The 15,635-nt window shown below is 43.7% G+C and overlaps 1 protein-coding gene across 1 annotated transcript; it reads right to left on the bottom strand.

Annotated features, from left to right (window-relative positions):
* Positions 1 to 1,362: 1,362 nt before the first annotated feature.
* On the bottom strand, positions 1,363 to 15,604 carry ddx39b (DEAD (Asp-Glu-Ala-Asp) box polypeptide 39B). Its single transcript, XM_080859434.1, has 11 exons — positions 15,546 to 15,604; positions 14,835 to 15,079; positions 11,908 to 12,035; positions 11,598 to 11,690; positions 11,060 to 11,243; positions 8,884 to 9,002; positions 5,806 to 5,937; positions 5,283 to 5,392; positions 2,341 to 2,485; positions 2,020 to 2,167; positions 1,363 to 1,817 (listed from the first exon to the last, which is right to left on the bottom strand). Exons 2-11 carry the CDS (start codon positions 15,070 to 15,072, stop codon positions 1,801 to 1,803), a joined length of 1,314 nt encoding a protein of 437 aa, XP_080715560.1. The 5' UTR covers positions 15,073 to 15,079; positions 15,546 to 15,604; the 3' UTR covers positions 1,363 to 1,800.
* Between the last annotated feature and the right edge of the window lie 31 nt (positions 15,605 to 15,635).

The raw sequence follows: 15,635 nt of genomic DNA, 5'->3' as shown, positions 1-15,635 counted from the left end.
AATCCCATTGCATTCAGAAAAAGCTCATAAGTGTTGGTTTGTTGCAAAACCAATAGTTACTGTTACTGTTATTTTTTCAAATCACATGAGGATGATGTTAGTTGTTGATGAGAGATAAATGGTAATATAATTACGTGTACTGTACTGAGATTTTGAGAGAAGTGTGATTGGTTCAGTCGCTCTGATGACATGTAAAACCACTGCCTGACATGTTTATAACTTTAATACATTGAGAATAAAATCCACTATTTTGATATTTGTCTAATGATAATACCCTCATGTTGTGAGTATCTGGTTAATGCCTGGTGTTGTCTCACAAGGGAGATTGTGGGTGTTTCTCAAAGTCAAGGATGCTTTCTTGGTAATATGGGTCCTTCTAAGTCCTCCCAAGTTGTGTCCTTTAGAGGCTAGGCAGGACTCCTTCCTAGCATTCAGAGAACAAACAATGCAACAGTCTAGCAGGTGTGCAGTTGTGAGTCATTGAAAAGTTCCCGCCTTCAAATTCTATGTTACTTTTTTAAAAGGCTCTGATAAATGCGCATAGGATTATGGGTGCTTTAAGAACGCAGAAGATACTACAACTGCATCCTTGAACGTTTTCTGAACGAAGGACTTGGTCCTTGGTAGAATTTGAAGGATCCTAGACATCTGAACAGTCCTTCGGCGGGAAGCGCAGCTGTGAAGGATCCTTCCTTGAGCTTAAGAAACACCCTGTGTTTTAGATGTGTCACCCAAAGGCTTATTTTAAAAAGCTTTCAAAGGTGGGGATGTTCTATGAAACTGTCTATCATGGTCATACCTCTTTCTGTACCAGAAAAAAAGTTCATCATCGTGCTGACTCATGCTGATTTGGTTCCTTTACTAACAATTCCACCACTAAAGTGCGCTGTTAAGGGCATACTGGACGGCTGCACAACATGAGTTCCATGCCGTGACGTAAAGTCACCTTTCTGTGTCATAAATGTGCAGTGCACTACAGGAGCAGAAACGGGACAAAACCTTGAAAAAACTGAGCTGTCCCACACTTGGAGGGTGTCCTTGATTGGTAATGACCATCTTCATCAATTTGCATTTACATTTAGCAGACGCTTTTGTCCAAAGCAACGTACAAGGGAGAGAACAGTCAAGCTAAGAGCAATAAAAACCTGGTCTAACAATAAATACTACTTTACATAAGAAATTGAAAAACGACATAGAAAATTAGATTTCAGGGGCTAAGGTTGCATTGCATTTTTACTTCTCTTCTCCATCACTGCGCATCACACGTGTGTTCACAGAGCTGTGCACCAGGACACTGGGCTCATCTAAGAGATGTCAACCAAGTAAGATTGCTTCGCCACAATAAGCCTTTAGAGAGGGGTGTAGACAAAACAAACACTTTTATTTGTGTCAAGCAAGTGATGCATACCACAAGCTACAGGTGCTCCAAATGAGACTATCACTTGTCACCAGAGTTTATCACAGGTATGTGACTAACATTTGTAAACATCTGAAAGTAATACAAAAAAAAAAAACCAGGAAGGGTGAAAGAAAAATGCCACTTGGCTCACGTAACAAATAAACCTCACAATAAACATGAGGAGCACATCGGCATAAGCACAGCACTCAAAACGGCAGGGTTCAGCAGAGGGAACCTAAAGGAAGCCTATGTCACTACAGCCAAAATCTCAGGGAAAAGTGATTGGCCCCTGGCCAGACTCTGGCTAACACTGAAGTCTGATCCATTAGAGTAGAGTTAGTATCTGGATAACAGCCAGAGCTCGTGTCTCTCCTTGTGCGTCTCCTGCTGTCGCCACAGCTTCATCGGCTTTGCTCAACTACAGGACAGAAAAGAGAGACAAGGAGATGTGTTTGTTTGATTTCATTCGATTTATTTGACAGCTTTAAGGATTCCACAGCAGAGCAAGGCCAAACAAAAACTTTATCCTTTGTTGAAGTCTCAAAGTAAAGGGTGGTCATTAAACCGGAGAGGCCGCTAACATTTTGTAATGTTAAAGAGTGGATGTGGGCGGTACTTACTGTAAGTGGAGATGTCGATCTCCTCAGGTAGCTCACTGATGTTGACTTCAAAGCGGTCCTGCACGTCGTTCAGGATGCGGGCGTCGGTCTCATCAGACACAAATGTGATGGCCAGACCCTTCGTCCCAAAGCGGCCTGCACGTGCCACCTTAGTAAGGAGAGAGAGAGAGAGCGCGAGAGAGAGACAGGAGCAAAAGACACAAATCAAGAGAGGACGGGAAAGATGAAGGAAACAACTGAAAAGCAATTTATATTTCTTTCTGAATCCCTGTCAGCTATCTGCTGGTCACTCTGTGTGCGTGTGTGTGTGTGTGTGTTTACCCTATGCAAGTATGTGTCTGAATCCTCTGGCATGTCATAGTTGAAGGCGATGTTGACCCTCTCAATGTCCATCCCACGGCCAAACAGATTAGTGGCCACCAGGATCCGCCGCTGGAAGTCTTTAAATTGCTGGTAGCGGGACAGTCTGTAACGAACAACACTCTTAGCAGGACAGTCTGTAATGAACAACACTCTTAGCAGGACAGTCTGTAAGGAACAACACTCTTAGCAGGACAGTCTGTAACGAACAACACTCTTAGCAGGACAGTCTGTAAGGAGCAACACTCTTAGCGGAACAGTGGGTTAGGAACAACACTCTTAGCGGAACAGTCGGTAAGGAACAACACTCTTAGCAGGACAGTCTGTAACGAACAACACTCTTAGCAGGACAGTCTGTAAGGAACAACACTCTTAGCGGAACAGTTGGTAAGGAACAACACTCTTAGCGGGCCAGTCTCTAAGGAATAACACTCTTAGCGGGGCACTCTGTAAGGACAACACTCTAGTGGGCCAGTCTGTCAGGAACAACACCCTTGTGACCCACTCAGCTCCAATCATCACACCCTGTCTTTTATAACACATGACAGGTTTGACTGGTTCTTGAATTGAAAGGCTTTATTGTCATTGTTTTCAAATACAACTAAATGTCTGCGTCAGTCAGTATATGCTCGCGTTTTGGTTGCCATGCCTACCCCGACACATTTTATAAATATAGTATTGGCATACAGTTAGAACTCCTACAACTCATCAGTCAAGCATCTGATGAGTACGGTGGTGCAGTGGTTAGCATCTGATGAGTACGGTGGTGCAGTGGTTAGCATCTGATGAGTAGGGTGGTGCAGTGGTTAGCATCACACATCTGATGAGTATGGTGGTGCAGTGGTTAGCATCTGATGTGTACGGTGGTGCAGTGGTTAGCATCACACATCTGATGAGTACGGTGGTGCAGTGATTAGCATCTGGGGCCGTATTCACAAAGAATCTTAGGGCTAAAAGTAGCTCATAAGTGGCGAATTTAGGAGAAACTCCTAAAAATAATGGGCGTGTCAGTCTTAAATGTAGGACTCCTAATTTTTTTTACTAAGAGCAATTCACAAAATATTTTATCCCTAAAAGTAGCACCTAAGTCTAGGACAGCTTAAAACTCCTCATGAGGACTCCTAAATCACTAAGACCTATTCACAAAATATCGTAAGATGGCTGCAGCCGACTTGGAATTGATAAAAGACATTGCTTGAACCGTGAAGGTATTAATATTGTCGTAGAATTAGCGCGGGATGCAATGACGCCTTTAAACAACGATGTGTCCCGAAGTAAAATGTTTGGAAACATAAAGAAAGCCTATTTGGCTTCGCGGAAAACGCAAATGACGACACTGGGAATCATCAGTCAGCCGTTTAATTCATCAAACTATCAACGCACTGTAGACCCCACATCATCCAACAGTTTATCCAGTTGCCTTTGGACAATCGCCAATTACACAAGATCAAAGTAAATTCCATGGCGATCGCAGGAATGTCCAGTGACGGGACACACATTACAATAATTCGTCCACCGTGGCCTGGATGTACCGATGACTTGTGCATTTCAACGGAGAGCGGTCGCAGGTTTTTGAGAACTTACCAGCTGGATGCCGCTGGGGTGACAGTGGCTATTGGTCCTGGGACCAGTAGGCTTTCGCCTAGGCTACGGTTCACGTTCGTTTCGCTTTGATCAATTAAGATTGGAGGGCTTGAAGGGCCGTATGTGCTGATATTTGAAGTGGTCAAGGGCTGGAAATATAATAGCCTAACAGTTTGCTGGGTGCTTTAATTATTACTGCCTTGATTACATGCAATTGCCATATTATATATTGATCGCTTTCTATTTATCTTATCGTGCAAAGTGTCATTCCCGTTGGATGCAAACTTGTCATCATGCGTGGGCATTCTGCTAACTGCACTGTCCATAACTATTTAATATGACTTAATTTGAAGCCTAGGTTATTCTCTTATTTTCAGTTGATATAGTGGGATTGTTAGAGGGACGTCACGAATGAGTTTTTAATGAGAGAGCCTGTCAACAACCAATCACCGTCCTCACCCCTTCTAAACTCGTGCATGAGAATCGACGTCATCCATAGCAACGGAGTTTTTATCTTAAGCTTAGGAGTTGGTATTATCCTTAGTATGAGTAGGTCTCAGAGCCGTTGTGAATCACTTTTAAGAAATTACTCCTACGTAAAAGGTTTTAGCGCGAGTTAGGAGCACTCCTAGTGGTAAGATAAAAGGCTTTGTGAATACGGCCCCTGATGTGTACGGTGGTGCAGTGGTTAGCATTACACATCTGATGAGTACGGTGGTGCAGTGGTAAGCATCTGATGAGTACGGTGGTGCAGTGGTTAGCATCACTGCATCTGATGAGTAGGGTGGTGCAGTGGTTAGCATCACACATCTGATGAGTACGGTGGTGCAGTGGTTAGCATCACACATCTGATGAGTACGGTGGTGCAGTGGTTAGCATCACTGCATCTGATGAGTACGGTGGTGCAGTGGTAAGCATCACACATCTGATGAGTACGGTGGTGCAGTGGTTAGCATCACACATCTGATGAGTACGGTGGTGCAGTGGTAAGCATCTGATGAGTACGGTGGTGCAGTGGTAAGCATCACACATCTGATGAGTACGGTGGTGCAGTGGTTAGCATCACTGCATCTGATGAGTACGGTGGTGCAGTGGTAAGCATCACACATCTGATGAGTACGGTGGTGCAGTGGTAAGCATCACACATCTGATGAGTACGGTGGTGCAGTGGTTAGCATCACTGCATATGATGAGTACGGTGGTGCAGTGGTAAGCATCACACATCTGATGAGTACGGTGGTGCAGTGGTTAGCATCACTGCATTGTATGCAGTTGACCAGGGTTAGATTTCCAACTGTATTTGTACACCTGTAACATACCTCTCCTCCTGAGGCATCCCTCGGTGGATGGCGATAGCCGGGAAGTTCTGCTCCACCAGTAGCTGAGCGAGAGCAATGCAACGCTGCACTGACTTCACAAAGATCACCACCTAACCAGAAAACACACATGTATACAAACACCACAATCACACGCAACACAGATTTACCCCACAGGCACACATCCACTGTAACAGCATGCAAACCAAATGGGTTTAATTGGTCAGGACATCTAGCGTAGCTATGTCAGTTATCGGACAGTGCCAAACATCGCCATTATATTAATCAATCAAAATGCTACGTTTAATAATGGATTAACATGACAACTCAAACGTTTGCCGATAGCATACGCCATCCGATAATTAACACCGTTACGATAGTATTATTATGGAGCTCGGGATAATATTAGGTACTTGGTCCCAGGAGTATTCCGTCTCAGACCCCAAGGCCTATCTAGGTGGCCCAGTCCTCCCCGCGTCACCTTCACCCACATGTTCTCCGACTTCAAATGACCCTGCTGTTGTACCTGGTTGAACTCGAGAACGTCAAGCAGGTCGAAGAGTTTCCTGTTCTTCTCGTTGTCCTTGAGTTTGACATAGTACTGCTGCAGGCCGTGCAGCGTCAGCTTCGTCTCGTCGTCCACAAAGACCTCCATCGGCTGGGCCGTGGCAGCAGGGTAGGGTTGGGGTGGGGGGTAACGGAAGGAGGGGAGGAGGAGGAGGATGAGAGGAAAGAAGAGGAGAAGAAGGAGACAGGAGAGGAGAAGGTGGTTGCAGTTAAAGGGGTGTTGGTTGTGTGTGACGAGAGTGTGGGACAGTGTCAGGACAGAGGTAGGGGAAGAGAAAGAGAGAGGTGGAGAGGAAGAGAGTAAGAAGACACCAGCATAGGAGAGAAGAGGCCAGGAGGCAACAGGAGAGGGAGATTAAACAGAAAGAGAGAGGGGATGGGAGTTAGACACTCCCTCCCCTCCCATCCCAAACACACACATGCTGCCATACACGCTAAAACAAACACACACACACACACACACACACACACACTCATTCATCCATGAACACACACACAGCCATGCACCTACACATGCAAACACACATACACACACACAGCCTCTCACACTCGCAAGGATGCATCTACTCTGCACTACTTCAGGCTTACTGGTACAACTACAGGTCTATTTGGGTGAGAGATGCAACCAATCACACCACTCTTGCTGCTCGGCCTTAAGAGTTTAGCAGCACAACCCAACACATGTACTGTACACACACACTTGTATCTGTACTTCTTGTATCCTGATTTAGCAATGGATGAACAGGCTTTTAATTATATCTACAGTGAGTGCCATTTAAAGTCACACTGAGTTGTACTTAAGTCTGATAATTAGTGAATCATTAATTTAAGCTGAGGGGATGTTAAAAGGCCCATCTAATGTCCATAACCAACAGGGTTGGGAAGGTTACCTTTGGGATGTAATGTTTATATAGTGTAATGTAATGTTTCAATTACTTCATCAAAGTAATGCAACATATTACATTTGATTACTCAGATTACTTTTTGATTGGCAGACTAGAGGCAGTGCAACCTCAAACAAGAGAACCAATCAAAAACAGCGGTCAACGTTTGAGTGCATACTGCCAAATGAATGGTGCAAATTAATTCTCAGTTACTGTAACGGATTACAATTACATTTATTTTGTAATTGAATTACGTAACTCTGGGACATGTAACTAGTTTCTCCCCAACCCTGATAGCCAATTAGAGACAGTGTTCTGGTAGCCTGTGGTTAGGATAGGAGCTTTGTCCATGTCATTGCTGAATGAGGCCAATGTCACTTACCTCAGGGTCAACCACCCAAAACCTCGCTGCAGCCTGACCCAAAAGCCTACAGGTCACTGATCCTGAACCCTCCACCTCAGACACTGCCTACATCACACAGGTCTGACCCCACAGCACTTAGATGCAGCTGACTGATCTCTGGGCTGGTCTGTTGCTCTAGGTTTTCAGCTCAGCCCACTCTACGCCTGATCTGATCAGTGTATCACTACATCTCTTTCTCATGTGTGGGGTCACCCGCTAGGGCACCCAATCAACTGGCTGCCAGGGCATTTCTCAGGGTCAAGTGGGCATCCTTCACGCCCTGGCAACTTTGGCTATTATTATTCATCCTCCTGATGCCATCTCCTCACAGCCGAATGGCTGTAAAAAGATGGCTATTGCTGGGCAAAGCCCGCTGAAATCTGTGAAAGGTGCGTGAGGGGCCTGTGTGTGGGTGTGTGTGCGTGGGGGGCCTCTGTGTGTGTATGTGTTTCTGTTAGTAGGCTAGGAGATCAGGTGAGCTTTCGCAATCAAGATTGGTTGCACAAAACACATTTGTTGTTGTATTTTGATTTGCAGATGCTTTAGATTCCTTTAAATAGTATTGCTGTATCGTAACACTCGACAGATTTGCGTTGTTTCTTTCCATTACATCATTTGTTTCGGTTTGCCATGCATTCTTCACTTGCTTAACAAAAGGCATTACTTTTGTTTTATCTGGACCGCGGACTCTCCCCCTGTCTTACTTCATCCTTTCTTCCCTCCCGAAACGGTCTTCCGCAGCGCTTCTCCCCCTCAACTCTCTCTTTCCCTCTCACCCGCGCAATCTCACACGTTCCTCTCATCGGACAGCTGTGTTTGCATTCACAGCTCGTTTCTCTACTAACAGGCATGGCGGCACTGCCTTCTTTTAGTTCCTTTTCTCCAATCTCGTGTGTCGGCAGGGCAGTTGAAGCTACGCAGTTATACTCGTTTGGCCTTAGTGGATTGCTTGTGAAGAAGGCACGATGACATCCTGTGTAAACCTGGCGCTTCGAGACGTCAAGGACTTGAACTTGTGAACTCAAACCTCAAGTCTGCGTCTTTGAGGTCCCAACTTGCTGCAAAGCTCATGCTGTTAGCTAGCTATTTCGAATGGTTATCTCCCAAGACTCTCTAGAGGGGGACTTTGGGCAGTGGGGTGTCCATATGTCTATATGAGGTGTGCACTAGTCCTGCCCAACTGCTTTAGAAGTGGGATGGAGTTTCTTGTGCTCTGGGACTGAGCAACCCATCACCAGATTATGTTCCTATCAGGAAGGTCGTGTGTAATGACAGGAGCCTTCTTCTTTGGTAGTGGTGGAGGTTTAGATCAAATCCTCTCTATGGCTGCCTACCAGCCAGTTTGACCTGCAAGCAGTGACCAGCCGAGCATCTGAACAACAAACCAACTGTGGTCTTGTGGGTTCAAGGATCCAAGCAGTGGCCATGCTGCTTGACCGTTACGTAGAGATGCTCTTACTGCTCAGCTTAATTTGGACTAAGAATGGAATAGCTGTTGTGAGGCCATGAAAACGCACACCAGGCCAAACTAGCGGCTGAGTAACTTTGCAGCTAAACTCACAAGCAAATGCTAACACCACCGTGAACTGGTGCCGGTGGATTGGTTCACTGAGTATATGTTGTCAGTGAGGAGGCCATTCTCACGCTACGCCATCAGGCAGGTGAGAGAACCCTGCCACGTCCTGTGTTTAGGGTGGAGTTGGTCAGTGGGCGGGACCACAGGGCGGAGCAGAAGGAGGAGCTTAATTACATCTTGCATGAACTTCCTGCAGACAGGACGGATCTCTTTGCTGAGAGTGGCGCTGAACATCATCACTTGTTTCTCATGGGGAGTCATGCGGAAGATCTCCTGCACATCGCGACGCATGTCTAAAGAAAGAAAACGTTTCCTGAGTTATTTCATTCTAATCATAAAAAAAACATATTACTTCCTATCAAAAAATATGACTACAGCCTGTTATTCCTAATTCCATCATTAGATAAGATTAGATTCAACTTTATTGTCATTGCACAGAGTACAAGTACTGAGACAACGAAATGCAGTTTAGCATCTAACCAGAAGTGCAAAATAGCAATAAAAGTGCAGAGTATGTGCATATGTAAAGTGGAATAAGTGAATAAATAAGATACAGTGGGGAAAATAACTATTTGAACCCCTGCCGACTTCGCAAGTTTGGCCACTTGCAAAGAAATGTGTGATCTAGAATTTTAATGGTAGGTGTATTTTAACAGTGAGAAACAGAATATCAACAAAAAAATCCAGAAAACTGCATTTTATAAGATTTATGACTTTATTTGCATTTGATGCAAAAAATAAGTATTTGAACCCCCAAGCAAACAGCAAGAATTCTGGCTCCCAATGGCCAGTTATGTGCCCAAAATGCACACAGATTAGTCCTCATTAGGTCTAACAAGGTATACCTGATCTCAACTGGTGACCTGTATAAAAGAAACCTGTCCAAAGAATCATACTTCACACCTTCAACCTCACCACCATGGGCAAGACCAAAGAGCTGTCCAAGGACGTCAGAGATAAGATTGTAGACCTGCACAAGGCTGGAATGGGCTACAAAACCACCGGCAAGCAGCTTGGTGAGAAGCAGATAACTATTGGTGCGATTATTCATAAATAGAAGCAACACCATACAACTGTCACCTGCTCTAGGTCTGGGGCTCCATGCAAGATATCCCCTCGTGCGGAATCAGTGATCATTCGAAAGGTGCAGAATAACCCCAGAACTACACAGGGGGAGCTTGTGAATGATCTCAAGGCAGCTGGGACCAGAGTCACCAAGAAAACCATTGGCAACATTGAAGTACTGCAGCACTCGCAAGGTCCCCCTGCTCAAGGAAGCGCATGTACAGGGCCATCTGAAGTTTACCATTGCACACTTGAATGATTCTAGGGAGGATTGGGGGACAGAATTAGGTCAGATGATACCAAAATCATGCTCTTTGGCATCAACTCGACTTGCCGTGTTTGACAGGGGGGGGAATGCTGAATATGACCCCAAGAGTACATCATACCCACCATCAAGCATGGAGGTGGAAACATTATGCTTTGGGGCTGTTTCTCTGCCAAGGGTACAGGACGACTCCACCGCATCAAGGGGACTATGGATGGGGCCATGTAACGTGGAATATTGGGCTTGAACTTCATTCCCTCATTCCCTCCCATTGAAAACACAACCTTAAAGATTTGGAGAGGATCTGGAAAGAGGAGTGGACCAAAATCCCTCCTGAGATGTTTGTAAACCTGGTGACCAACTACAAGAAACGTCTGACGTCTGTGCTTGCCAATAAGGGTTATTCCACCAAGTACTAAGTCATTTTTGTCAGTCAGTTTTGGGGGTTCAAATACTTATTTTTTGCATCAAATGCAAATAAAGTCATAAATGTTATAAAATGCATTTTTCTGGATTTTTTTGTTGATATTCTGTTTCTCACTGTTAATATCCACCTACCATTACAATTATAGATCACACATTTCTTTGCAAGTGGCCAAACTTGTGAAATCGCAAGGGGTTCAAATACTTATTTTCCCCACTGTATATACAGTAAGGGTTAAGCATGAAAAATGAACAGAATTGGGACTAGCAGCAATTGAGGTAGGAAGTGTAGATAGATATGAAAATATATAAAGTGCAGGTGTAAGTATTAGTGGTGGTAGTAAGTAAAAGAAGTGAATGAGGTAGTAGTAAAATAATCATCATCTATAAATCATATCTATTAACTCTGAAGTCCATGAAAGGACATATGGAGCATGTTGGCTCTAACCTGATCCAGAACCCAGTTGTGTGCAACTATGTGTGCTAGCAATACTTACTCGCCCTGAGTAATGACAGAATGTGCTATTTTAACTAGTTAGGTGTTGTATTTCCTGCTTACTAGACCTGCTTAGCATGCAATCAACTCTTCCAACTCACCAAGCTGTTCTAGCATCTTGTCGCACTCATCCAGGATGAAGTGTTTGATGTGACGCAGGTTGAGGGTCTTGTTCCGGGAGAGGGCTAGAATGCGCCCCGGAGTACCCACCACGACATGGGGGCTCTCTCGCTTCAATGCTTCCTCGTCCTTCTTGATGGACAAACCCCCAAAAAACACAGCCACCTACAGAACAGATAGGAGGAGAAGAGAGAAATGTGAGCCACAACAGAGATCTCCTTTTAAGGGTTAAATACAGAATGAGAAAATCATCCTTTTCTGTACATGTGTGTCATTCTTTATGTGTATTTTATTTTATTGTTCACTAATCCCATTCTAGGCTAATGGTTGAGAAGAACACAGAAACTGCTCCTCAACACTGCAGGCAGCTGCAGTCTCTCTGAAAATTGGCGAAACCTTTCAATCCAGTCATCTGTGTTACAGAATAACAGCTGTGGCTCACTGAATCCTAGAAGGTAAAATCAGCTAACTGAGCAGACGTGAACAGACATAGTAAACAACGCCCTCTGCTGGCTGTACCTTGACAGTGGGCATGTACTTGGAGAAGCGTTCGTACTCTTTGCTGATCTGGAAGGCCAGCTCTCGTGTGTGACACATCACCAGCACTGACACCTGCAACAAAACAAAGCAGATGAGCTTCAGGGTTTACTTTGAGACGAATTAAACTAATTGACAGGCTGGCTGACAGACAGACAGACAGAGATTTCAAAACAGTACTCCTCCAGAAATATGACTGGAAGAACAGATGGGTAGAGTTTAGTGGATTGAGAGTGAGAGAGAGAGAGAGAGAGAGAGGCAGACAGAAGAGCCATCACATGAATACCCTCACCTGACCAGTGACAGGCTCCAGCTGCTGCAGTGTAGCCAGTACAAATACAGCGGTCTTTCCCATACCAGACTTGGCCTGGCACAACACATCCATTCCCAAGATGGCCTGGGGAATACACTCATGCTGAACTAGAATGGAGAAAGACAGTGACAGGAAAAGTGACAGAAGAGGCAGAGAAAGTCAAAGTTAGACAGACAACGGTTTGCAACTAGAATGCGTTTCGTGAACGAACTGCGAGAGTGTGCTTGCTCTGTGACAGAGAGAACAAGTGCCTATGAATTAACATGTATTTACATCTACTCAATCAGTGTAGTGGGGCCTTCTTCCAATATATTTTAGCAAGCAACCAAGCTCAACCATTATATTTTGGCTCCACTGACGTTTAGACATATGAGGGTATCTCAGAGTTTCGTTATACTGACTTACTGAGCTAAGTGAATTGTTGAAATTGCTATCTTGGTAAAAGGAAACATCTCTGCAACAATATTAGAATGAATGCGGTTACATAGCCAGCTTTACTTAAAGTTTATTGTAAGATAGGCCTATATGTTAGACTTAATGCAGTTAGAGTTAGTCTGTAGGTGTAGTATCAAACGTAAGCAACACTTTTACTGTATAGATAGAGAGCACGTGTATCACATTGGTTTATAGTCTGTCAAATTAGTTCTAGTTATTGGTGTTCGTTGCCATACAAAGTTAGTCTTCTCTTATAAGCCTAGGTAGTACATCTGATTAGAGCTAGCAACCATGAATTGCAGATTAAGGGGTCCCCTATCTCAGTGTTCATTTTGGCAGCTATTTTTAGATTCAGTCTTAAGACAAAAATGCATATTAGTTTTAGTCACATTTAGTCATAGTTATCCTTCTTAGTTTCAGTCTAGTTTTCGAAAACTCATTACAATTTAGTCTAGTTTTAGGCACATTTAAAATTCCATATTATAGCCACATTAAACTCATTCCCTTCCCTTCTCAGGCCCAGGGACCTCCTGTGTTGTGTCAACTGCATAGTAGTCTAGCTTGCAGTACTTACATTGTGGATGCAATTAGTCTCCAAGATACAGATCTCATGCCTACAGCTGAATTCGAATTTGTTTGTAATAAATAATCGAATGTGATGATGAAGTACGGTACGCAGCGTCTTAACTGAAGCTCAACTCAACTATTACAGCAGCTAGCTTGCCGCTAACGCTAACTTTAACCTTTATATTTTAAGGACATGCTCCAGCCGTATGTACCTCCCAGACCCCTCCGATCCCAGGATAGAATCTTGTTGGTGGCCCCTACTGTTAAAACTAAACAAGGTCAAGCAGCCTTCAGTTATTATGCAGTAAAACTTTGGAATCTACTACCAGACCACATCAAAACTGCCCCCACCATAGACAGTTTCAAGACAAGACTAAAAACAAACCTATTCTCTTTAGCCTATATGTGAAATTCTCTATTTATTACGGTATGCTGCTTCTTAGTGCTGCTAATCATAATATCTCTTACCTGCAATTTATTGATTTTAATGTTTTATTTATTTATTTATTTTCATAATTATTTTTATTTTATTTTTTATTTTTATTTAAGTTTCTTTTACTGTGTTTCAATTTAAATGTTATTACTGTTTGTTTATGTAAAGCACATTGAATTGCATAATGTACGAAATGTGCTCTATAAATAAATTTGCCTTGCCTTGCCTTGCCTAACTGAAAACACATCGGAACACAGTGGCTAGCTAGGTAGCTAGCTGCTAATAAGTAACATATATAAGTAACACATCAGCAGTAATGAATCAAGTGTACTGATATTAAATGTACTACTAAATGTGCTACTAACATGCCATTCTTAAATTAAAGCCAGTGACATGATGGTTAACGATTAACGAGTTAACGATGGATACCGACAATTAGCATACCTAGCTAGGTAGCATTACCATTGGATTTCAATGGCAGTTATGCTAGCTCTGGCTATCCAGTCAAAGGAGCCTTGTTTCTGGACACGTATCACTTGACGAGCGAGGGCAATACAGTCATCTGGAAAGTTTAAAATGATACTAAACGAAGGGAAATCTACTGTATGGAGAATTTTCTGCTCAGTAGACAATGCAGATTCTAATTAGGCTGGTGGATATGTCCAATGTAAGAAGTGTGAAGTTTTAATGAAATATGATTGATGCAACTGTCGTTCTCCATAACAACTTGGATTAACCTGGATGGCTGGATGAAGTTTCAGACCGAACGTCAAAGATCTTCAATGGTAAGACTGGTCGGTTGTGCCTCTGTTGGTGTCTCGTAAAACGTGAATTTTATTAAAGCATAGCGTGTGTATTGTGTAGCTATTTCATTCCGAGATTGCAGGGGAGTGAAATGCTCCGCTCTGCTGCTGGTATACAGACAGCCGGAAAGGTTAACAAACGGAATGAAATAGCTACACATTACACACGCTATGCCTTAATAAAACCCACGTTACTCACATACTGGTTAACACTGTTAGAGCGGGTGTATAAACTGTACCTGAAACTGTTGCCACTACATTCGTTTTAATATTTTGCACTCTCTATCTAACCACTTCTGGCATTTAAGAGAGCTTCTCCTATGTCAACTGATCTAATGTCAGTTGGCTAGAGTGCGTGACGTCACGATGGCTCAACCTTCCCCATGTTAGTCAATGAGAGAAAAAGGGGATGAAAAAGAGGGATAAAAAAGGAGTGGCAAAGAGTATCGCCACGAAAAGTCATAGCAGCTTGCACTGGATCGGGCCGGACGTTTTGGTGTTTGAATGGCGTCTCTAGCTCAATCGGGCGAGGAGTAGTTAGCTGCAAGAAAAACGTACGGAATAAATAAATAAAGAAAACTTGACGATAACAATACTGTGCTTCCCTTCGGGCAAGCACACTAATTACGTCTGCACTCATGGATCAGAGCCAATTCAGAGTGGCTCACCTTCAGACGGGTGCTCAAAGCCGCAGTCCACGATGGCCCTTAACAACTCAGGCTTCAGAAGGAAGTCCCTGAAGCCGGACGAGTGGATGGACACATATGAGCCCTTTACCGCCTCCTTCCGCATGGACATGGTGTCTCCTGCCACTCCTCCCAGAACCACGTCTCCGACGCCTCCTGCGGTGTCCACTTCATCCTCCTCATAATCCAAGAGCTCGTTCTCCACATCGTTCTCAGCCATTCTGACACTAAACACCAAAGGTGATCATTCAAATCCGTGCAAATCAAATGCAACGTGTTCCGACAAGCTCGAATAACCATGCAAAAATGACTTCACGTTGACTTGCTCAGTGGAATCTTGCTAGCTACATATTAACCTGTTAGCATGTTCACTGTCTAGCTGTCATTTACAATATACCAGACGACTTAACTCTTAACCGGGGACAGAGTTCTACTGTTCTCTATACTGCAATTGTAACCTGTACCTCTGAATCACATAGAGCCATAATTCGATTTTCAAGGACTGTCATGTCTGAATGCGTCACGATTCAACAGGTGGCTAACAGCTAACGGGCAGGTATTAACGGGGGAAATAAAGCCTAAATCTACAAACGTCATTAGACATTTACGACAAAACATCTCCTCAAAAAAGAAACTACGTTAATATATTTGGTGACCATTTAAGAAAATTCACCTCATTAACAGGAATGTTACCTTCAAATTTTACAGCAATTCGTGATGGTTCTATCTTTCTTCAGATGCGTATCTGTCTACGTCATCAACATTCGCCCCCTGCACACTAAG

The sequence above is a fragment of the Sprattus sprattus genome (assembly GCF_963457725.1).
Source record: "Sprattus sprattus genome assembly, chromosome: 20".
Taxonomy (NCBI): Eukaryota; Metazoa; Chordata; class Actinopteri; order Clupeiformes; family Clupeidae; genus Sprattus; species Sprattus sprattus.
This window is presented reverse-complemented; position numbering and strand designations above follow the sequence as displayed.

Bases quoted from the DNA above. Each gene is read 5' to 3' on its own strand.
- ddx39b (XM_080859434.1), bottom strand. From the start codon at position 15,072: ATGGCTGAGAACGATGTGGAGAACGAGCTCTTGGATTATGAGGAGGAT. The intron at 11,244-11,597 runs GTACAGCCAGCA...TCTGTTCTGTAG, and splicing joins AGTACATGCCCACTGTCAAG to GTGGCTGTGTTTTTTGGGGG. The intron at 2,168-2,340 runs GTAAACACACAC...CTCCTTACTAAG, and splicing joins CAGACACATACTTGCATAGG to GTGGCACGTGCAGGCCGCTT.